The following is a 25186-nucleotide window of genomic DNA, read 5'->3' on the forward strand; positions in this document are numbered from 1 at the left end:
AGGAAAGGCTCTGGGAGGTTGAGGCAGCTGGGAAAGGCTGAGCCCTGTGGCAGGGAAAGCCTGGGAGCTGCCCAAGGCTTTCCCTGCTGCCTCCCAATGCCAGAACCTTTCCTGGCTGGGGGAGTCTTTTCCTGCAGACAGTAAAGGCTCCAGCAGTGGGGAGGCAGTGGGACACTACACTGCTAAAAATAGCTGCACAAACGGGAACATGACTTGGGCAAGCAGAGAGTATGTATGGTATTCGCATAACTCTTCAGGCGTGTCTTTACTTACCTGTGTTGTGCCTCCCATCTATGCTGCTATTTATACTTATGCTAGGGGAACTATACATGTATGTACTGCGCATAGTGCTGAAAGAAGCATGCAGTGTATATGTACCTAGAGGCACATACAGAGCATGATACAGCAGAACAACCTACTTCTTCCAGCTGAGAGCTGGAGATAACTGGGCTGAATGGAACTTACCAGAAATTTCAAGGAAAGATTAAGATTTACGTAAGGGGAAGCGTATGTGTATATCAGCCTTTATTGTTTTTACCCTTTTCTCTGTGTGCTATATCTATTTGGGTGAATGAATAAATGCTTTAAAGAAGCTGTTTCTGAGTCACTTTAATCAGCTGCTGTCACAGACTCCTGGAAGAAAAGGGCTTTCAGATGACAAACGCAGCTGGGCCTGTCATGTTAACACAGTTGGTAAACAGAGAAGCTATCATCGAAAGATCCTGTCCTAGGTTGTTTGAACTGCATGGGTCTGTCCTTGAGAGAAGTAAAGGATGTTGGCCCTGTCACCTCAGGGAGAAAAAGGGATAGAAGGTATGGCTCACCCCGCAACCATGATAGCCAGGATAGCTTCTGTTCAGGGTACTGGTATAAACTGCATCTCCACTAGCAATTTTGCCAGCAAACTTTTTCTAGTGTATATTAAGGCCTAATTCTCCAGTTAACATAGACTATTCTCTATGGTCCCTTCCAGCTCTATTTTTCTATGGTTCAGGGGCACACAAGACTTGAGTTTCCAATATCAACAACATGTTGTTTATTGTTTGAGATGTTTTGTTTGATTAAAACATTTCGAGCCTTCCTTATATATCATATATATCAAAGAAGTGAAAATTGGCAGAAAGCCAGTTCCTCTCCCCCACATGTCCCAATATAGACTGTAATTCTCATCCAGTAACTAATTTCTCCTTTGTATCAATTTTAAGTTCTTGACAGGATAAGTTTGATCAGTCCCTAATGTTTCTATTAAAAATAATTAAGGAGTTATTTCACTTTAAAAAGTAAATAGGTACATTTGCTTAGTAATATTTAATAAATTGACTTTTTTCATAAGTGAAAGAACTGTGCACAGCTCACATATTCACCCTATAACTCCGAGCTATTACCATCTTTCCAATGGTTAGAGGATGAAACAAGATGTACTGACACTCAGCATATCATAACTCATCCTTGACATGCTTTCATACAACTTCCAAAGATGTCATCCCACATGTCAGTTCCAAAATTAGATTTCATTCCACAATTTTGTGCACTAAAAAAATTATCCATGAATGTAGATTGTCATAATTCCAGGACTAAATTTCTGCTGGAAGTCAAAATTTTGAATCAGAAATTAAAAATATATGTTTTCAACACATTATTAATGGTCTCCATTTCACTTGGATATTTTACAATTAATTTTTGTGTGTGACTGCTTCACATTAGTCCCTTTGGATTGTTTTCATGTAGCATATGCTAGGTGACTTAATTTCTGAAAATAAAGAGGTCAGCAGGAAAGTGGAAGGAACAGTGAAACACATAATTTACAAGGTTGCAGCAGCCCCTGCCCTGCAAGCTCCCAAGATATCATAAAGTGTCTTATTAGTAAGATCTGTGAAAAACTGGTAAATCTACTCTTCTTATGAAGATTAATGTCAGCGGTCATTGAAATCACTAAACCCGTATAAGCTGCTCTTCATCCAGGTGTAAATTTGTCTGCTTTGCTAAATTGTCTTTATAAAAGAGACCCATATTGGTCATTAAAGCTGTAGAGCTGCTATATGAATGTGGAGATCAGAGGTCTTATGGGTTCTTTCTGCCCTGTGGCTATGTTACATTTATAGCAAGTGGCTCTTGCAATCTTGTAGACCTAGAAAGCTACAAGGAAGCCTGACAAAGAAGCAAGTCTGGTATTAGTATTTTTACACCTGTGTAACACTCCGAGGTATTGACTGATCGGGCAAGTCAAGAAGTTACAAGTGTCAAGCCTTTAAGGGACTATAAAATCTGTCAGAGCCTCTCATTACTCAGTTACTGATGGGACTTCAGCAAATGGATGGTATTCACTTTTTAGACAATGTTCTGTTCTCCCTAGAGTCTGAGGAAAGAGGGGACCATGTGCTTTTTCTAAGCTGTATATCTCCTTGCTTTCCCAGTCTTCTATTGCATATTTTATGCTGGCTATTGTGGTTGCTTGTCTTACTCATTAATTGTGTTCCAATGGTTAGAGCAAAGGCTGAGGGTCACAAACTCACTAAATGACCTTGGGTAGTCACTTACTGCTCAGTTCTTCAGCAACTGTAAGACTAAGTAAAATAGAGTAAGTAAAATAGAGTTGCAGTAATCTCAGATAATTAAATTTACCCACCTGATATACAAGAATCTAAGAAAAAAATACTGGCTACAATATCATCAAGGGCTGAGCAATATAAATAAACACTCATATACAAAGTAATGCTCTGAAAGAATCCATCCACTGGAGAAAAGTTGAGTTTAATGGGTCAGACTAAAAGAGCATAAACCCATAGTGGGTTGTCCTGCATGGGAAGATTTGCGAAAGAATTTGAAGTAAGAAGAAAGGTCTCAAATACCAATGAACATACATTATTATTTTATGTTACTCAAAACCAACTGTTTACTATACATGGGAACTTTATTATGTCAAAAAAATAAGTCATTGGGTTGTTGATATAGCCCATAGGTAGGCATAGTGCTTTACAGTTTTTAAATAGACAAATCTCTGCCCCTAAAGAGTTTTACAATCTGTGTTAGATGTAACATAGCAGAGCAGATAATTGTGGACAAAGGATGAGGGACAGAAGAGTGAGAAGAGATTGGGCCTGATTCTCCACTGCATTACACCAGTTTGAAGCCACTATGAGTCCAGTGGCTTCAGCATAGCTATATAGTAATACAGTGGAGAATCCAGCCCATTCTTTATTATATATGTCTCTTAGTTGCCTTTCTAATTGCTCATTATTAACATTCATTTTTAAGTTAATATTTGAGAGAACAAAGTTGAAGAAGAGGTCAGAAGTGGATGGGACTTAGAAAAGCGAACTGTAAAAAGTGGAAAATCAACAATCTGTAAAAATGAGAACAGGAGACATCATCTTTTACGCATCCTGTGGATGTGTGCATTATTATATAGTCATTCTGCAATAAAATCTGAAGCAGCTAATACCATGACCAAGATATATTGGTTAGAAAATATTTCAGAATGTACCCTGCTCATAGGCATTATTTCTGCTAACACAAGCTAAGAAATGTATCTGGATGGTTTGTACTATTAAAGATCAGTCCAGCTGGCTATCTTAGACAAATATTGTTAAATAACATTTATTCATAGAACAAATTACCAGTGCATCATCTGGACTGACATCAATAGTTGACTTTTTTATCAATCAAAAAAATAGACTTAACTTATGTACTAGTGATAGATGAGTAAACATATTGTAATTGCTATCCTGGAAACTTTTTGAAAATATATTGCTATATTGACTTTATAAATACAATACTGTAATAGTATTTGCAGGACCTCATTAAATTACACGTGCATTGTTGTCTGTTAAAAAGAGGCTTGTGTTGGATTTCTCCCACAAAACGGAATCATACAATATATGCAGTAAACCTTTCTCTCTTTTTATCATTTGGATAAAAAAAGAGCAGGTAACTTTAACTAGTGTCCCTTTTATTTTAGGTGCAACAATGAAAATGAATGGTATCAGATCCATGAAAACATTATCCGCAAGTCCAGTACCAAGTACACAGCACCCAGCTCAAACTATGGTAATTTTTTTTTATTTTTTGGCTAGAGAACCCTTAAAGTGTACCTTGATAAAACTGAGAATTCTTTGTGGGCAGAGAAGTTCCACAAGATATGCTGTCACACCTAGCCCATTGCCAGGCATCATACATTCTTTCTAGTTGTTTGTTTATTTGTGCTGATGTTAGTATTTCGTCAGGTAAAGATTTATAGGGCATTACAACTCTGATACATGACTCTCTGAAAATGGCATTTTGGGGTTCCATGTTTGTGTTTTTAATAATTTCCATATAAAATTTATTCAGTTTACAGGTTAAAAAAAATCTCTAACGACCACTCCTACAAATTTGCCATGGATACAGAAAGTCAAACTGGATTCTGTCCTGCCCATGCACTGTTGGCAATATTAAAGATTCTGCATGTTAAAGTCTCTCCTTTATTATATCTGTACAATGCCATTGTCTGTAGATCAAAGTGGAGACAACTAGTGGCTATCTCTGAGTTTTCATTTGTGGCTACTCTTAATTTTGTTGGGCATTTTACCCTTGCTTATGAAAACCGGTAGCCAAGGGAAGTGTACAATATCATCAGCTAACTGTACTGGCGAAAATATTTTATATATCCATTTGGAGCAGTGTTTCTTGTTCAGTGTTCCTAGATAGAAATTGAGGGAAGTTCTACAGGAGCTGAAGGATTTGCACAGGAGTCAAAAATGTAATTAGACTCTCTCTTGATTATTCTGGATCATACCACCTAAGTATTCCCATGAAGATTCCCGCAGTGACACATACCTGAGACATGCTCATCTTAGGACACCATGAATCTATTTGTGAAGGGATAAATATTGCATTTCTTTAAGATACTTATCTGATTTTTCCAGAGAGAGACCAGTGCATTTATATCTGAAGATTAATTATCATGAACACTAGCTCTGATAGTTGCAGTGCAGAGTGCTTCATAAATAGCCATGGGCAGTTATTGTCTTGGCAGAGTTCTTACCGTATTCTGAGTCCAGATTTACTAAATTAAATAAATCAATTAAAGATAAATTTGTAATTTGTTGAGTAAATTAATCTTTCTCCTTATCCTGTCAGCCACCTCAGTTTATAAGTGACATAGATAGCTAATTTGGAAATGCAATTGCTATTCCATTCCAAATGCTACTGTGTGTTACTCTTAATGTACATGTGCATCCGATGAAGTGAACTGTAGCTCACGAAAGCTTATGCTCAAATAAATTTGTTAGTCTCTAAAGTGCCACAAGTACTCCTTTTCTTTATGCGAATACAGACTAACACGGCTGCTACTCTGAAACCTTAATGTACAGTCATTTAAAGGTACAGGCAGTTTTGCTTTTGTTGGAAAATAAATTTAGAATTCAGCAGGACCCCACTGAGGTTTAATTCCTAATCTCTTCTGGATTTCAGTTGTTTACATATCAAATATGATGTCACTGAATTTGCAATAATTCCCATTAGCATAAAGGGCACTAGGTACAACTGAAGGCAAATGAAGCAGCTAGCAAGCAGGGTTATGTTATAGGTAGAGTTTGTAATGCCATCTATAGGTAAGGTTGCCCATCACTTCTTGTTATAAGACTCTGTTTACAGTTGCTCATAACTTTGCTAAACTTTAACCACTTGGGCTGAAATTTTCAATAACAGGTGCCTGCCTCTGGCATGATTGCTTATTTATTTATTTGAAAGTTTCAGCAAAAGCAGCTCCAAATTTTTTGAGAACAAGCATAGGGGAAAATATATTGTTCGCCCATGTTAAAAGAATATTTCTAACCAGCTTGTTGAGAAGCTGTAGCGCCTCCATGCTTTGCAACAGGCACTTAAATTTGACAGCAGTGTTGTCCTGGTGTTAGGAATGCAGAGCTGCCACCTCTTATGATTTTATTGCGAATAGCACAAGTTTGCCCCTGCTGGAGCCAGTCTGGCAATGAGAGACTCTCCTGCCCTCATGCAAATTTCAGGCCTACCTGAGGGAAAGCCTCCTCTGATTGGCTGCCTTCCCCACTTCCCTATTTACAGGGAAAGAGCAGCCAATCATGACTGCTCCAGGAGCAGAGGGAGGACCCATGAGTAGGCTGGATAGCAACAGGGAGCAGAGGTGTGGTAAGTTGACAGAAGTGCAGAGAAGAGGTGGTTGGTTGTAGGCTAAATAGGAACAGAGATTGTGAGGAAAAGGAGCTGGGAGTGGCATAGAGGGGACAGAAACCAGTGGGAGGAGCCACGGTGTTAGAGTTGTGGATAAGATCAGTGTAGGAATTGGGGGCAGAAGTCAAGGATGAGTAGACAGTCTTAGGGGCCACTGAAGCAGAAGGGTCTATAACTACTAGAGAACACTCCCCTACAGAACCTGAAATTGAAGACAGTCCTGAGTTACTATATTCTGGTCCTGCTTTGAGCAGGGGGTTGGACTAGATGACCTCCTGAGAGCTCTTCCAACCCTAATCTTCTATGATTCTATTATTCCTCTGCTGTCAGCAAATAGCTATGAATCCCACTTGCGAAGTGTGTGTCTCATTCCCCTCTTGTGATTGGTCCACCATGGATAACAGCCTTCTGCTGCTGCCTTTTACTCCATTACCCCAGGTGATCTGTGCTGTGAATCTAAAGGTCTGTACCCTGCTTATCATCCATGTTGGAAATCAGTATGGTTCCATGTGATGGATTTTTTGCTTTTTCTGGTGTTTTTTTTTTTAATTGGTAAATTACATAAAAATCCCTCAATTTAAAAAAGTGTTAAGATTGCAAAGTCAAGCATTCCAAAGTTAGGAAATGCCAGAATTAAGGTTGCCTATGCAGGAATTTGTATTCCATGCAGTGTTTGGATAGTGTGTGTTAAATAAGGCCTGGAATTGAATATGGAGGATAAAAAAAATTGAGTAACTACCCTTAACTGAATGAGGCAGGGATCGTGGGGCAAAAAAATAGCACATGATCATGCAATTAATAATGCATACTCACAGGGAGGCTGAATTAAGGTTGCACAGGCAACCTATATTCTGGCACTTACTAACTTGAGAGTGCTTGGCTTTGCAATGTTAACGTTATTTTAATGTAATTTTTACGATGAAATATAATATAAATAAAAAGCAATTAGAGAAAGATCTATGCAAACACTTGTGCTGAGATTAATTTATGTAATTGATCCCTCTTCAACTGTTCAGTTGATGGAGAATAGAAAGGGCCACATAACAGGGCAGGAAGTTACCAAGTCGCTTGTACTTTTCTATGTCCTGAGCTTGCATTCAAATTGACCATTGCTTTTGCTGGGACAGTCCTAAGTATTGGAGGGAATTCCATTAGAGACAAACATTCTCACATCAGTTGGTTAAAGAAACAAAAGTGTGAAAGTGAGCTCCAAGATTGTTGTATGGTGTTAGGTTAGAGTGAAAACAGTTCAAGGAAACCCTATAGCATTGTACTGATGTGGCAATTAAGATAAAGGTTTACATTATTATTCCCAAGTGGTTCTAGCCTAGTGTGTACCAGGAAAAAACATAGTGCCTCATAAGTGTTTTACAGTCAACCTGCAATGTTTAATTTTTTACTTCAAATCCACAGTCCTGTATAACATTACATTACGCTCCTAGCTGGTTCTGTAGAACAGTTTGGTTTCTCCAGCATTACTTCAGATTTAGATACATAATATTATTCAAATAAAAAATGCTGTGTGTATTATTGTGTTGTACATACTGTAATACAAGCCATTATTTCCCACATATGTTTGATGTGGACTGAGTTATAACTCTCAGATCTGGAAAAATAAACAACTTTGTTTCTTGCAGGACTTATAATTTCTCTACAGCTTCTTCGTGGGGACATGGAGCAGATTCGAAGGGAGAACCCAATGATCTTTAACAGGGGGGTGTCTATTACCAGAAAACTCGGTTTCCCCGATGTCATAATGCCAGGTAGGTAGATCTCCTCTAACTATAAAACACAGATGCTATTGTTCAGTCTTTCTTAAGCATTGATAAATGGGATGGTTTTTCACTCAAGGATGGACAATAATGTAAGACATTCCCAGATTACAAACGTTCTAGATTACAAATTCCTGATTGCAGTAAAGCATACTGTGACAAAGTTGCTCCTCTACCGTGTTGGGTCCTGCGCTTATTGGTGGATTTTGCTCCGTTCAGAGATTCACGGTAGCTCTCCGTTTGGCCACTTTCATGGCTCGAATCTGCCGTTCTCTCAGATAACCTCATCACTGGCCAGCATGGGGAAAAAAGAGTAAGAACAATCCCCGCAGTTTCTGCTGATCCACCATGTGGGTCGGGGACCAGCTCAGAGACCTTCACCTCTGGTGGAAACTCCTGTGTTGGGTCAGGAGTTGGGAGGTTTGGGGGGAACCCGGGCCCACCCTCTACCCCGGGTTCCAGCCTAGGGCCCTGTGGACTACAGCTGTCTAGAGTGCCTTCTGAAACAGCTGCACGACAACCACAATTCCCTGGGCTACTTCCCCTTGGCCTTCTCCCAACACCTTCTTTGTCCTCACCACAGGACCTTCCTCCTGATGTCTTTTAATGCTTGTACTCCTCAGTCCTCCAGCAGCAGGTCCTCTCACTCCCAACTCCTTACGTGCACACCTCACTAACTGGAGTGACAGCCTTTTTAAACCAGGTATCCTGATTAGCCTTAATTCTAGCAGCTTCCCATTTGGCTACAGGTGTCCTAATTGGCCTCCCTGCCTTAATTAGTTCTAGAAAGTTCCTGAGTTTCTGGAATAGTCCCTGTTATCTTACCCGGAGAAAAGGGACCTGCTTAACCTGGAACTAATGTATCTACCTTCGACCACTCTCTTGTAGCCATCTGGCCTGACCCTGTCACAATACCTATTGCCAATTTGAAGTATTTTTCATTGAAGCAGTACAGAGCCGTACTAGAATTCATTAAATTGACATATGTAACATATATTCAACAGACTGTTTTGCTCTTTTTTTTTATTAGAAATAAGTATAGGGCTGTCTGTTTCAGAACCAGAGAGAGTTATCATACCCTTTCTTTCCTATAATAAAAAGCCTGGGGAAACAGGAGAGTTCCCACATTGTGGAGCTGATTCTCAGGTTTAATATAGCTCTTCTTCCTTGTTTGACAGCACAAAGTGCATGTAAAACCATCTATTTCCCCTCCCCTCCCGCAACCCACACCCAGCATCCCTAATTCTACGCACACTCAACCCCTCCAATAGAAGTCTTGGCCACAGCGCTGCAGCATTCTAGTTATCCCTGGCTGCCAGAATAGCCTCTTGTGTCCATTGTCATTTGGGCACAAATTAGAGCAGCCTTGAGTCTGCTGAGTTGATTTAGGGGCCAAACTAGCATGTGGCCAGTCCTATGATCAATGGGCATGAAGGCTGGCATCATATAGCCTGATTCATGCAGTGTAATGAGGAACTGGCCTAGAAACTCTCTGACATACATAAACTTGATATGCCAGCATTTGAAATGCCACTCCCTCACTTCACATTACGAATCAGAACCAATAAGGATTTTGTAGATTTGGGAAATTTTGTGTGAGCAGTGTTTGGGAGAAATGTTGGATTTCTGTACTGGAAAAACTGTGCTGGCACATTAACATCTTTGGTTCGTTCAGTCTTATCAGGCAGTCTTTATAGAAACCATAGTGAAAAGCTCAGCAGGGATTATGTGGGAAGTATTTTTTTAAAATATAGTGTAAATGATATGATCAGAAGTTTAGAACTGTATATATTTTAACACTTTTGAAAGTACCAGGATTTCTTGCATTAAGATGGGTGAGAGAGGAGGATGAGGACACAGGGATGCTAACCTCCAAATTCTATATTGTGATAATTACATGGGAATTAAAAAAGAAACAATTTCAAATTAAAATTGTGTTTTATTGATCACAAAAATTTTTTCATAAATTTGATTAAAGCTAAAGAAATTCAATTAGTTGACACACATTTAATGTGAATGTCTTTTTAGTGAATTTACCAAAGACATTTTTTGGCCTAAGAGCATGCCAAAGAATTTCATTTATTTAACTATATTCTAAACCTGTGTTCTATAAGCCAGGCCCAATGGCATGATGGTACCACATCACTCTGCAGTCTGCTATTCAAAAGGTTGTATATCAGGATAAAATCACAACTCCCACTCAGTGGACTACTGTAGTTGACATCAGGGCCAGACTTTTGAAATTGCAGTGCTTAAATCCATATTTAGACACCTGGGTAAGTGGCCTGATTCTCCTTCATGAATTACTCCAATGGATCCCCATTCTTGGGTATGTTGAACTGCCCCTTGGTTCCTTCAGACCACTAAAGGTGTAGCAGGTTCAATGAATAGCTCAATGGCCTCAATGCTTCCCTCTTTGGTTTTGCTCTTCCTGGGACACCAGCCCTGCTCTGGGGGCTGTCATAAAGTGGGGGTTGCCCTGCCTCCTCCATGCCTCTCCTCTTTTAGGCAGTTTGTTTGCAAAGGAATCGAAGGGGAGCAGTCCCCATGCAAGGGCTGTCCCCAATCTAAGCCTAAGAGGTTTCTTCTAGTAGTATCAACTCAGTCTACAAATCTTCTAGACTGTAGCTTATGGGGTTTGTCTAGCAGTCAGTCCATCTCAACACAAAAGCTGCCCAAATGAGTAAGATTATTTGTACATTATTGCTGTGACTTTGCTGGTGTTCAGCCACTGGGAGACATCAGGAATATTAAACTAAAAGCAGCTTCTACAGAATGCCTTAATGGTGTTTCCATCATTGAAATATGCAAGGCTGTGACTTTCAGCTCCATATTCAGTTGTAATCCCTTGACTTGGCCTCTAGATCTGGTGCCCAATTCAAGAGAACCTGTCCTGCACTCTCTTTTCAGCTAATGCTCACCAGAGACACCTCATGCTGCTGCCCCAGTAGCGTGGGAATCCATACTGTCAATCCTTGAAGGAGGAAAAACAGCATACCAGAGTAACTGTGGTTCTTTGAGATGATTGTGGATATGGATTCACACTCCCCTTGCCACTTCTTTGGAGTCTCTTATTAAGGATTCCTGAATTAAAAGAAGAATGCAGAGGGGCAGTTGGGGCAATTATTAGTGAGTGGAGAGAGGTCGGGTGCAACCAAAGTCTCATCAGATAGTGATTACTAGAAAGTCCATACTTGTGAACCAGGGATGTGCATCTCCCCAAAGTGTGGGCCTACATGGACAGTCATCCTGAAGGACCACAGTTATCACGGTAAATGATTGTTTCTTTCTTTTTAGAGGTGCTGAACACCAGAACTCTGTTAAATCCAATGGTGGCTGCAGATGTTCTGCATATCTGAAAATTAGGCCTCTTATTTAGATGCTTAAATATGGAATTAGGTGCCTAACTTTAGGCACTCACATTTGAAAAATTTGGCTCAGTTATGTCAGAAATGGCAACAAGCACATTGGACACTCCCTGACAACGAGTACCCTTCTTTGAAGAGTCCATGCAGAGATGAAGAGTAGGTATAAAGGAGCACATGACCACAGTGTAAGTGGGTAGGAAGAAAGAAGCAGTCATATGTGGAGTGATGCATAATGCAAACACTTAATTACCTGGACAACTCTCCATCAGCAAAATCAGTATACTAAAAAAAATAAGGGAATTTCAATGATGCAGGTTAGTTCCCCTTCACCCCTGGAGATGTATGTTTTTACAAGTGAAAATGTGTTTGATCTCATCCATTCCGTAGCAGATATTTATCCATATGATGCAGTTTGACGCAATTGATAGACTTTGTTTAGAAGAGGTCCAGTATTAGAGAACCAGGGATAGTATAAATTAGGATTGAATTAGCAGAACTATGAGAATAAAGATTACATAATCTTTCGTTCCAGTGTTATCACTGTCAAATTCAAAAGTCTTCATTTTCTGACAACTTTATTTGTATTTTCAGTGATTTAGAAAAGACTTTACTGGTTACCAAGTCAAAACCTTTTGGGTGCTTTTGTTAGCTCTTGAGCATGTCCACGTATTTGTTAAATCTCTTTCAGACTGCTTTCCTCCCTGCTTTACTTCAGAGCTATTGCTGTGTTATTAAAGACAAGGTTTCTTCTCTCTGAAACGATTAGCAGTGAGCCCAAAGGTTTCTATCAGAATTATACTTTGCAACTAGATGCATGTTTTCAAGAGGTGACGGTCAAAAGAGGATTAATAACCATGTAGAGGCAGTGTCACCTAATGTTGCTCATGTACACTGATCAGATTGTTAAGCCAAAAACTGTCAAAAGAAAGCAAATAACTTTAATGTATTCAAACCCATTTCAAATGAACTTTAACATTCTTTTCTCTTCCTTTTTTATGAGGAGTCAGCAAGTTCCCTTTGCCCCCAGACATCCAAACATTAAAATTGTAAGGTTACTACTTTTCTCCCAGTTTCCCCTCTTCCTCCCTGGCTTTTTTAATGGCACTGGTGAGGATTCTTCTAATAAACCTCTCTTCCCCCATCGACCAAGAATCTTGACTAATATCCAGCAATCATTAGGGAACAGAATTACTGGAACCAGTCAAGTCATGCATATGTCCTGCATAGCTGTGCAGCGCATTGCTAAAGTCTCTGTGGACAATCATGTCTGTTTCGATGTTAAATTTAGAAGTTCTGAGATTTTCATTGTGTTGTGATCTGAGAAGAACATCCTGATGAATGTAATGCTGTTCTGTGTCCTTGTGAATCAGAAGGGATTCAGTCATACCAGGCTTATGAAGTTTCTTTCTAAATTGCTATTGGATTTAAGAACGTTCATTTAATCCTGACAATAATTTTACCTTTCCCCAGAGATAAATGTAATGAGGCATGTGCTGCTTGCCTTTTGGATTGCAACTTTATTTGTATACAGAATCTGCTATCAGAAATCTATTGCATAGGCATGGTGTTTGTCAGTTTCCCAAAGGACATCCCTTCCCTTCCCCATGTGCTGATACCTATGCTGTCTTTTACTTTGATCCTCTGATGAAAAGTGCATGCTTCATCTTTTACTTGTGAGTGATGTTTCTTTCTCTTTTCTCTCTCTCTCCTTTCTAATTGCCCTGGTTCCTCTCTTTACTTTTCCTTCATTTTCTCCTCTTTCTTTCTGATGCAGAGCTGAAGATAGTTGGGTGTAAGTTTCTGCTTTTCTATGTAATGTTTGCTTATTGCTTGATTTTTCCCCATCTTTACCTCATGTTTTTTTCATGGAATGTTGGGGATTGGTAAAAGTAACAAACCATAATAGCATTGCTGGGAAGCTTTGGTAACAGATGGGCATTTTCAGTGTATTATCAGTATTTCTTCACACTAATGTATTCCAGACAGAGTCGCTAAGTATAACAGGATGAATCAGAATCACTGCTGAGAAAGCTTTGGGCATCAGTGCTTTGAATGTTCGCTAAGTCATGGCAAGAGAAACATTAATAACAGGATATGACAGGGCTTGTCAGCTGCTCAGAGCACAATTATGCGAAGAGGGTTAACAAGAATAAAAAAAAGGCATATGTTAAACAACAATTAAAAAGGCATAAATATGTGTTTCAAAGAGAATGAAGACCAATCATTTTCATTAGTCAGAAAAAAGAAAATAAGCAAGGGTTAAGATGGAGCAAGGAAAATTTTAGGTAAAATATTAGAAGAATCTGTTTGTAAAAACAGAGAGAAAAAATGGAACAGTCTGTTAAGGAAGTTTCTGGATCATTGATATTCAAGGACAGAAAAGACACCTATCTAACCAGGACAGGAAGGATAGTGAAACCAGTCATTTATTTACACAAGGGCATATGCTGAATCATCCACTAGTGTGCCTTACCCACCCTGAAGATTGCATGATTCTATCAATATGAAAAAAAAATCTTGTTGAAGGAAAGGAAAGAGAGTGGTCAACTTTCTCCAAATTAGTCTGGGAGCAAAACCATGACACTAAATACAAATATTTGTGTAGGTATATCCTGCTGGCTCTATAAATCTATTTATAGAAGACATTGTATTAATTCCTTTGGATCCAAAGGTCCAAAAATCTATTATCAGAAAGCAGATTAATGTGACATTCTGTCTTTCCCTTGTTCCCCTCAGAAGCAGAGCGAAATACAGCCTGACCATTTTCTTCACCAAAAGCCAGAGTGATCATCAAGGGTTAAAATGCATGTACTAATCCCAATAATGATACCTTAATAGAAAGAATAAATAATAATAGATGTTGTGTGTCCCCTTTCTACTTTCCCATTGTTCCTATTAACATTAATATAGTCTCATGCACATTTTTAGGAAAGAATAGGACCTGATACTCATTTACGTTATGACAAGTTTATTTACGCCAGCTTTAAGGATTCTTTCACTGCCAAAAGAATGAAAAGTGTCCTTAGTGTAAATGCAAATCAGGCCCGGTAGACCCTTAACAGGTTTTCAGTGGTGATTGGAAGAACAAGAGAGTAGTTATAAATCAGATATAGCATGATACCGTATAAGAGAAACTTTTGCTTAAGGGTTCTATACATCATACTGATTATGGTTAATTGTGATTTGTTACAAGAAAAATCTAGTGAGGCTCAAAAGATACAGAATTTATGATCATACTGCTAACCGCGGCCCTGATTCTGTCATCCTTACGTGTTTGGAACATTACCATACTAAGTAGCTCTATTTATTTCCATTGGACTATTCATGGATGAAGGTACTACCCACTGTAAGGGTGGCAAAATCAGGCTGCCTAAGATCAAAACTGAGATATGCTGATTTATACCAGCTGAGGATCTGAACCCTAATTTTTACATGTGTTGTGTGGTCTGGGTTGATTGTTTCTTGGATTTTTTTGTTTGGTTTTTGTTTTTGTTTCAGAACCAGGGAACTGAAAAACAAATATATTTTGATTGCCCATTCTACCCCACTGTCTCTCCATGAGTACCAGGCATTCTTTTATAGAGTATAGGGGTCCAATCCTATAAAATACTATCACCTCCTATTGCTGAGCCCCAGTGACTTAAGATGCATAGAGGGGGCTCAGTAACTCACAGGATTGGGCCCTACATAAATAGGGCCATTTCGACAGTTGGATATAAACAGACGCACATGTTAAGTTTTTAATATACAGATAGTCCTTAATCGCCTGGCTTTGCAGGCCATGAGAGACTGGACTTTTACTTAATAAATCCTGTAAAGACTCCCTGGGTAAATACTCCTTTTTACTGAAATATTCCTCAATTATTCAGAAAGCTGGGTACAAATACCAACTGAACTGAGCTGCCTTTTTTCCCAAAAGGACATTGATGTATTAAGTCCATTTCAGAAGGCTGCAAAGCTGGAGAAAGCTGGCCACTCTGTAAACAGATGTTGAGAGTCAAGACTTCAAGGTTTTATTTACCGTTCTGTCTCTAGCTTATTCTGTGACCTTGAACAAGTCATGTAACCTCTTTACCTCATTTTTCCCGTATATAAAATAGGGATAATAATCATTCCTTTCCTCAAAAGGTCGTTGTAAGTGTAGTTAAAAATTTTTGAGATCCTCTAATGAAAAGTGCTACATAAATGCATAAAAGCTTATGCTCAAATAAATTTGTTAGTCTCTAAGGTGCCACAAGTACTCCTTTTCTTTTTATAAATGCAGACTGTTACTATAAGGTATAATTACTTTGTGGCCAGAACATCATGGTAAACCCTTTCAACAGAGAACATGAAAATCCCTTCAGCAAAAATCTCCTTACTATAATAGATGCCAGCTACTAAGTTGTCACTAAACTAGAGTAGTTCATATTTTTAAGATATTTTCAGCTTAAAGCCATTAATACACAGGATGAGCATTCGCGATTTTCAAACGTTCTGCAGTACACTTTTCCGTTTTTGGTACATATACAAATACAAAACCAATATATAGTTATAGCAGCTTTTCATGGCATTTTTAGGTTAGAATATAGAGCATTTCATTTTCATATAAGTGAAGTTGCCAAAGCTTGCTAAGTTTATAGCTTGATCAGGATTTATTTTCTGAACCTGAGGCTTCATAAACAGAGAGGGGGGAAAAAACTCCAGTGGAGGAAGGAAGGACCCATTTGGGTATATTTTTCTGATAAAATACAGAAGAATATAATTTGGTTTTATGTAACATTTTTCACACTCAAAAGCATTTTCAAGGCATTTCACTGAGAAATAAATTGCAGTAACTGGCTAGGTGAATTCTACAAACTTTATATGCTCAGTAACAGCTAATACCTAGCTTTGGAAATTAGACCCACTTTTGTTGAGAGAAGTAATACAAGCAGAGACATTCGTGCTATGCTATTGAAAATTTCTATTACATATTTCATTTCAACCTAGACAGCCACCCAAAATGAATCTTATAGCAGTATTATTCCTGCCTTAAAGGTATGAGGCTACAACTAATCCCATTTTCTAATCTGCAATATTCTTCTTACAAAGATATGACATCCTAAACAATCCAGGCTTCCAAGCCACACTGTTCTTCTCCCAAAACCATGAATAGAGAAATATCAGTTATTGCTGCTTCAGGGAGCCATTGCAATTTACACATTTGCCACACAGAGGAAATAGATTAGCTGGTATGTGAGAAAAGTCCTTCTTTGTTTGTTTATTTTTGTTTTATAAATGATGTGAAAGATCTGATTTAAAGAGCAGGAATTCTGTTAGCCAGGCCTTTTGATTTGAAATGTCATTGCCATTCTGTATTAAAGCTGACTTAGATCATTTTCTAAAGTCATTGACAAGACCTTTTTAGTCACAAGCAAGCTGCATAGGGTGACCAGACAGCAAATGTGAAAAGTCGGGACGGGGGTGGGGGGTAACAGGAGCCTATATAAGAAAAAGACCCAAAAATCAGGACTGTCCTTATAAAATCGGGACATCTGGTCACCCTAAAGCTGCACTCTCGTTGCCGTTTAAACATTTGTTGCGGAATAGCACCTCTTGCTTTCTAAGTGTAATTAATGAACGTGGATAATTTCAGTTAATGAACTGATGTGGGACTGAAGACTTGCTGTGGTTTCTGTGCAACCCTTAGGCCTTGTCTACACTACAGAGTTTTGTCGATGCAAGTTAAGCTGACAATCAAAAACGGTATAATTACACCACTTGTGCGTGTTCTCACTATGCTCCTTCTGTCAGCAGAGTGCATCTATACTTGGTGCTCTAGCATCAACAGTGAGAGCAGTGCACTGTGGGTAGCCATCCCACTGTGCTACTTGCCACCTTCTGCAGCTAGGAGTTGTGGGAAAGCAGAGTGGATCACAGTGCATCATGCGTGCAGGCTCAACGTCCCCTGATGCAGGTCTTTCTGTCCCAGCATTCTATGGGCTTCCGACTGCATTTCCCAGCATTTTTCAATGGGCCCTGTTTACTGTGCACCCGCCATCTCTGTCTGAAAGGCTGGATCCTGCACTGCTCTCTACTGTTGTGGTCACTGTTATGAACATGTCGTGGATGGTCATGCAGTATATCATGAGCTCCAAATCTGAACAGGAATCAGAGTTGCCTGACCTGCTGTGTGCCATGGAAAGAAACAACGCCAGATTACTTTTGACATTCACAGAGCAACTGAACATGGTGGACAGTTGCTTTTGGGCTCGGGAAACAAGCACTGAATGGTGGGATTGCATCATTATGCAGGTCTGGGATGATGAGCAGTGGCTACAGAACTTTTGGATGTGGAAAACCACCTTCCAGGAACTGTGTGCGGAGCTCGCCCCAGTACTGCGGCACAAGGACTCCAAAATGAGAGCTGCCCTCTCAGCGGAGAAATGCCTGACGATCGCTGTGTAGAAGCTGGTTAAGCTACCAGTCAGTCGCAAATCAGTTTGGAGTCAGGAAGTTGACCATTGGGGCTGTGTTAATGCAATTATGCAGAGCTATTAATTGCATCATGTTATAAAGGACTGTGACTCTTGGCAATATGTGTGAAAGAGTGGATGGCTTTGTGGCAATGGGATTCCCTAACTGCGGAAGGGCAATAGATGGCATGCATATTCCAATTTTGGCCCCAGACCATCTTGTGATGGAGTACATCAGTAGAAAGAGGTACTTCTCTATAGTATTGCAGGCACTTGTGGATCATGCGGACGTTTCACTGACATCAACGTGGGGTGGTCTCGGAAGGTGCATGATGCATGCGTCTTCAGGAGCACTGGCCTGTACAGAAAGCTCCAAGCAGGGACTTCCTTTCCAGACCAGAGATTCCAGTGGGGGATGTTGAAATGCCTGTAGTGATCCTGGGAGACCCAGCCTACTCCTTATTCCCACGGCTCATGAAGCCTTACAAGAGAAATCTGGACAACAGCAAGGAGTGCTTCAAGAATAGGCTGAGCAGGTGCAGAACGACTGTGGAATGTGCCTTTGGCTGATTAAAGCACGCTGGCAGTGCCTTTATGGCAGGTTAGGCCTAAATGAGGAAAACATTCCCATAATCATAGCAGCCTGCTGCATGCTCCATAATATTTGTGAGGCTAAGAATAAAAAGTTTTCCCCTGGAGTGGAGTGCGGAGATGGATTGCCTGCCTGCTGAATTTGAGCAGCCAGATACCAGGGTTATTAGAGGGGCAAAACGGGGCTATTCAAATCAGGGAGGCTTTGAGGCAAGATTTTGATAATGAGCACCAGTAAAGTGTCTTTCTATACAGCACTCTGCCATGCTTTGTTAACGTGCTGCCTTAGATGAAAATTGTGATGATTCGTGAGCAGGATATGAGGTCAGCAAATGATCAGGCCACTGTGTATGTCTACCAGCAGCAACCACCATGAGTAAGAGACAAATAAAGATTGGTTATCTTTCAGAGAGTTTGTTTTTATTAAATACCAATTAACAACACACACAAAAGGATTGGTGGGAAGGGAGATAAGAGTGCAGGGCAGCGTTGGCTCTCATAGCTGTGTGTAAGTCCAGCCATCATTTTGGAAGCTGTCTGAAGGGGTGGAATGAATGGGATACCGAGATGTTCCAGGAAGTATCAAGGAATGTGTGGGAGGAGTTTGGGGAGGACATGAAAGCAGTTCTGTATCTGTTTCAGGGCAGCGGGGAGAGCATGCATGTGTTCTGTCTGGAGCGTGATTGGGGACTTCAGTACCTCTGTTTGCTCCTCCATCACTTTTATCATCTGCTCCTGGCCCATTACAAATGTGCTCCTTGGTCTCCTTTCTGTCCTGCCTTTCTATTTTAAATTTTTCCTTCAGGGTCTCTCTCCACTCCCTGCATTCTCTTTTTTCGGCCTCTGAGGATTGGGGCACCTCTTGGAACATGTTCTCCTTACTCCACCTTGGTCGCTTCCCTATCTGGCGGTGGCCCTTCGCTGGTGTGTAGGGGGTTCCCCTGAAGGCCACATCTGCAGGAGCACAGGAAAAAATACAAGGAAGCATGATGGTTAGTTCACACACAGCATTGAATCTTTACAGTAAAATACATCTCTTTTAACATACGAATCACTTTCACACTGTCCCTTGACAAGCACACATCTTGGCGAACACCCTAAGCATGGTGAGTTTGGCCCAGGTCGGGGTTGGGTGTTCAGGATCGGGCAGAGGGTCTAGGTGGGTTTTTTTTAAGGGGATCGATGCAGGTGACTAGGGACAATATTGTAAATTCTGCCACCATTTTCCTCAGGTGGGTTATCAAAGCCAATATTTCACTCCTGAGGGTAAGCAAGGGTGCATCTCTTGCACGCATGCAGCTTCAGACTGGGTCCCTATGCTGCTCGCCTGTGTGCTGCTTTGGTTCCTGCACAAGTGATTGCCTATTGGCGTGGGAAAGTTTCCTACAATGGGGGAAGGAACAAAGCAGCTCTGCCAGGGAACCTTCAGCAGAGGATTGGCGAGTACCTACACAAAAGTTTCCTAGAGATCTCTATGGAGGATTCCCGTGAAATCTCGGTGTACATTAACACACTGTTCCACCACTCTGCTTAGCTGCATAGACGAATGTTTAGCACACTCAAACACAGCTAGTCTTGTACATTTCTATCCCTTTACTCACTTCTAGAATATACAGAGCAAAGGACAGCTCTACCTCATATAATCAAGCAGCGTCTACTCAAGAAGATCACTTACCAGAGCTCTCCTCTCCTGTATCAAGCACACCAGAGACAGACTGCTGGGACTGGCTAGACCCCTCCAGAATGGAAAAGAGGTCCTGACTCGCTGTGCCACCAGATGACCCTGCCGTGTGCTGCACGTCATCTTCCATCTTGACCTCCTGATCCACGACTGTCTCCTTGCCGTTGAGTTCACTGTCCATTGCCTCCAGCCCCACCGAAGTATCCACGGGGCTCTTGGTGGTGGTGGTGGTAGAGTTGCCGCCAAGGATGGCATCCAGCTCCTTATAGAAGTGGCGCGTCTTTGGCGCAGCACCAGAGCGATGGTTTGTCTCCCTTGCCTTCTGGTATGCCTGCCTCTTCCAGAGCATTTAAAGGGGGAGGAGTGGATGCCTGTGTACCTGGGTGCAGGGCAGCAGAGTTTGAATTGCTGACAAGAGCGGTCAGGATGGGCATTGTGGGATATCTTCTGAAGGCCATTTACAGCGACATAACCAAGTGCAGTGTCTACACTGACACTTTGTCAATGTAACTTAGCCACAAAAATCTCTACGCCTCTCGTGAAGGTGGTTTTATTTTATCGGCAAAGCAGGAGAATTTTGTTGGCAGACAGAGCATTGCAGTGTGTACACCTCCACTGTTTTGTCAATGAAACCTAACTTTTGTCAACAAAACTGTGTAGTGTAGGCAAGGAGGTCTCTGGGCTTAGAAACCTCCTGCTGACAGCTACCATCTCAGAGAAATGTGACCGCAACTCATGGGGGCCAGTGGCAGAGGTGGTAAACCAATGTAATATTTAAGTAAATATTTTCAAGACAGTAAAATTATTTTCATCGTTAAAGTGAAGAACTTAATTCAGTAGTTCAATCTTCTGACTTTGGAATAACTAGACTCTCTGCAATCATAGGTTCAATATCTAATCAAGTTAACTCACCCCTTCTGTCAGGGTTCCTTCCCCACTCCGAACTCTAGGGTACAGATGTGGGGACCCGCATGAAAGACCCCCTAAGCTTATTTCTACCAGCTTAGGTTAAAAACTTCCCCAAGGTACAAATCTCTATTTGTCCTTGGACTGAGGTATGCTGCCACCACCAAGTGATCTTAGAGAAAGAATCAGGGAAAGGACCACTTGGAGTTCCTATTCCCACAAAATATCCCCCCAAGCCTACACCCCCTTTCCTGGGGAGGCTTGAAAAATAAACAGGGTGAGCACAAACCAGACCCTTGGGTTTGTAGGACACTAAAAACCCAATCAGATTCGTAAAAAACAGAACTTTATTATAAAGGGGAAAGAAAGTAAAAGAAGCACCTCTGTAAAATCAGGATGGAAGGTAATTTTACAGGACAATCAGATTAAAAACACAGAGGATTTCCCTCTAGGCAAAACTTAAAAGTTACAAAAATCCAAAAATAAACCTCCCTCTAGCACAGGGAAAATTCACAAGCTAAAACAAAAGATAAACTAACGCATTTCCTTGCTTTACTTACAATTTTTGTAATCTAGATACTTAGTTCAAGTAGGGCTTTGGGAGATGTATTTTCCCTGTCCTGATTCCTCACTGACCCGGAGAGAACCAACAAAGATAACAAGCAAAAACCTTCCCCCACAGATTTGAAAGTGTCTTCTCCCCTTATTGGTCTTTTTGGTCACGTGCCAACCAGGTTACCTGAGCTTCTTAACCCTTTAAAGGTAAGGAGGGATTTTATGATACCCTTAGCTGTATGTTTATGACGCCTTCTCTGAGCCAAAGTACATACATTTGCTCTTGTACCCTTTGCTGTGGGAAATACCTTATTTTTTAAAAGGTCCTGTTTGCTCTGCATTAACATTACAGACCCCAAGCTGTTTTTTGTGAATGCAGTTGCATCAGTGTGCTTGACTAAAATGACTTCTCCCCTCATTTTTCATTGTGATGTCAATCACGGTATCTAAGCTGTATGCATCTTATGGGTTTCCTTTATATATACCTATGTAAAGCATCTTGGAATGTAAGATGCTATGTCAATATCAAATATTGTTATTAAACCAGGCTAGGGACTGATTTGCAATCTGTCACTAGAACTCTGATTTCCAGAGTCAGTCTTCAGCAAGATGGGGTCACCAGCAAGAGGCTCCAAAATACCCAATTATAATTAGTAAAATGTATTTCCAGAAAGTTAGTTTATAGATGTAAATTAATTCCTTTCACCATATGAAGTGTTCTGAGGAAAATGTGTGCAGTTTTCACTAAGGACTGACCAGGAGAAATTTCAAAGCAAATAACCAACTCTGACCTACATTTCTCTTTCATGTCAACAGACTGTTACATTTCTTTAATAGTCCCATAGCAAGTGCATAAATGGCTCAGCCTGCATTTTGAGCAATGAGACTGATTAAAATGCATTATCACTTTCCCATCATTGTGGTTTGCTAGGTGTTAAGTTTGACCACTAAACATTAGTAAGAAATGCTAGGTAAAATGCTTGAGGGTCTTCAGAAACCTCTGGTGTCAGTTTCCATATGACAATTCCCACCTCCCTCCCCCATTAATTAGCCTTGGCATTTTCAGATCTCTAATTGTGAGATGCTTCAGACTGCAAACTTCATGGGGCTACACAGTGGGAGTGGGGATAATGCAGCAAGGAGGAGGCCCTGTATAGATTCCCGTTCATAAACAACTCCCAACAGAAGTCTCAGCAAAATAATATAGCTCTGTATCTAATATTAAGTGCTAAAGAGTTATACTTGTCACGAGCAAAAAGTGAGATAAAGACAAGGCTGAAAGCTTGTAGTGTTGATCCATACAGTGGATTTAGGAAAGGGGTTAAGGAACATTTCCGTTTAGGTGTAGACTGTGACAGATACAGAAGGATTTCCCTCACTGCCTCTTTCTTTGTGCTTCTGGTTAATGAACAGATTTAAATGCATCAGCTTCTCCAAGTACTGAAGTGGAAAAAACCATGCTTCCAAACAGGCTCTGCATTGCTGGATAGCCATTCCATTACTTCATTATTTAGTTTCTTTGGGCTGCTTAACACAATATTTGCCTGAAAGGGTTTGATTTTTTTGTTTTTTAACCTTACACATTTTTCACACCGTGTTAGCATGAGCTATCCTTCAGTATGCTATATGGAAAACCAACACAGATGAAAAAGTATATCTTTAGAAGCCAGTGACAGTTAAAAATAAATAAATGAAAAACCTAAAGAAAAATGGGTGCTCTCTTGTCTCCTTTTGTTACAGAACATAAACACTTTAGAGTTGACTACATTAGATTTGAAAGCTGATTTTCCCACACCAGCAGTAAATACTAGAAAAGTGGACTAGAAACTGTCAAATTCAAAGCAACAAAGGGTTGACAGATTGTTACCCCCAATACCCTAGCATCTGTATTTCTGGATATAATAATCTGCTCTGAAAGCACTTGAAAACAAGGTGATGAAAAATTGGCAGGCATTTCTAGTGCTCTCTCCCTAGCACTCCTGCGTGGAGTCTGCAAGCTAGCCAGGAATCCAGCAGAAAGAAATGTATTAATTCTCACCCACTCCACCTCAGCAGAGGTTTGAATTACAAACAGATCTTCAAAACAAAGAACAGCTTTTGCTTTTGTTACAGTAATAATAAACATTAGTTTTGTTGTGAAAAGAATTACTTGAACTTAATTGCTACAAAATATCACAATTTTTAAAGCATACTAAAGACAGTTAATTAGGTGTTATTGACCATTGGTTAAACTTACCTGGATCATTCCAAATCAGATGACGCAGCAAAAGAATGTGAGGTTATTTTCCCATTCCCTTCACTCCCCCCGTAATAATGCAGTTATTGATTCCAAATTCAGATTTAATACAAACGTTACTAACAACCCTCTGATTTAATTCATTGTTGGTCAAATATTCCTTTTTTTTTTTTTTTATTAACTTGCTGCTTGGAATGAGTTGAGCTCCAGCCAAAACCTTGAAGAACAAAGTCAGTCAGTTGCCTCCATAAAGGCACCATATCTTTGATGTGGTGTTTAAACATGTGACTTCTATCTCTCGTTTCAGGTGATATACGTAATGACTTGTACCTGACACTAGAGAAGGGGGATTTTGAGAGAGGCGGGAAGAGTGTGCAGAAGAACATCGAAGTGACCATGTATGTTCTTTATGCAGATGGAGAGATCCTGAAGGTAAGCAAATTAGTTTGTTTCCGTGCTGAGTTACATCAATATCAACCTACTTGTTCCATGCACATCTTCTCTTGCCTTCTCTAATACCCTGGAAAGTTTTGAATAAAATGATTTCCTTCAACGTTTTGGGCCTTTGGGGTTCTTTATTTACTACTATACTATGATAAAGAGATTTAACTACCAGGCTTGAATTAATTTAGGGCAATTCTGCTAGTGGGGAAATAATGGTAAACCTCTGAATTTGGGCACTTGGACAAAACATTAATAAACAGTAAGTGAAAAGCTAATTTAGTTAAACTTTTCACTCAGAGTGGATCAAAATTCAAGAATTCCATGCCAGTGATGGGAGGGGAGAAGGGTGCGGCTGACTAAATTTAAGTGAATGGCATTGTGCTCTGGTGTGTGGGATCACAGCACTGCTCAGGTTTGGCTCAGCTGCCACTCTGTTAATGATGAGGGGTGGCTGGGCCAAATGTGAATGGCACTGTAACTCTGTGCACCAAGTCGCAATGCCCAGAATGGGGAACCAGCCCCAGCCCCGGGGAAGGAGCCACTGCTGCAGCGTGTGTGGGGCAGGCTCACAATTTTTAGTATCTAGCAAAAGTTATGAGGTTAAGCTCCCAGCTTGTCCTTGAAAGTGTTGTGCAAGTTTCCTTTGAGGATGAGGACTGAATATGTCACTCTATACCTGACTGAATAGAGACACTAGATGTATGGCTTATTAAAATAATCTGTTTCCCACTGAAACCCCCCCTTTCCTTTCCTCCCTATGACTGGAGGGGTATTAACGGACCATTTCATCTTGAATGGTCCCTTGAAATGTGTGTTAGCTACTTATGCTAAACAATCTGTTCCACCTTGTATTTAGCTGTGACACTGAGTGAGTTTCCCAGACCTATAGAAGAGCTCTGTGTAAGCTCGAAAGTGTATCTCTCTCACCAACCAGAAGTTGCTCCAATAAAAGATACTACCTCACCCACCTTATCTCTGATATCTGGGAACAACACAGCTACAACAACAAT

At 40.4% G+C, this 25186-nt stretch overlaps 1 protein-coding gene across 14 annotated transcripts in view; it reads left to right on the forward strand.

Moving 5' to 3' along the window:
* Window positions 1-25186, forward strand: part of DOCK3 (dedicator of cytokinesis 3) — a 585316-nt gene that overhangs the window by 423841 nt on the left and 136289 nt on the right. For 13 of the 14 annotated variants that reach the window (XM_073352483.1, XM_073352491.1, XM_073352484.1 and 10 more), the window contains 3 exons: window positions 3959-4047; window positions 7824-7949; window positions 24040-24164. In XM_073352483.1, coding sequence (XP_073208584.1) covers window positions 3959-4047; window positions 7824-7949; window positions 24040-24164 — 340 coding nt within the window. Of the gene's footprint in view, window positions 1-3958; window positions 4048-7823; window positions 7950-20096; window positions 20361-24039; window positions 24165-25186 lie in introns of those variants that run through there. The other variant, XM_073352496.1, reaches the window with a different exon arrangement.

This window comes from Lepidochelys kempii, chromosome 7 (genome assembly GCF_965140265.1).
Source record: "Lepidochelys kempii isolate rLepKem1 chromosome 7, rLepKem1.hap2, whole genome shotgun sequence".
Taxonomy (NCBI): Eukaryota; Metazoa; Chordata; order Testudines; family Cheloniidae; genus Lepidochelys; species Lepidochelys kempii.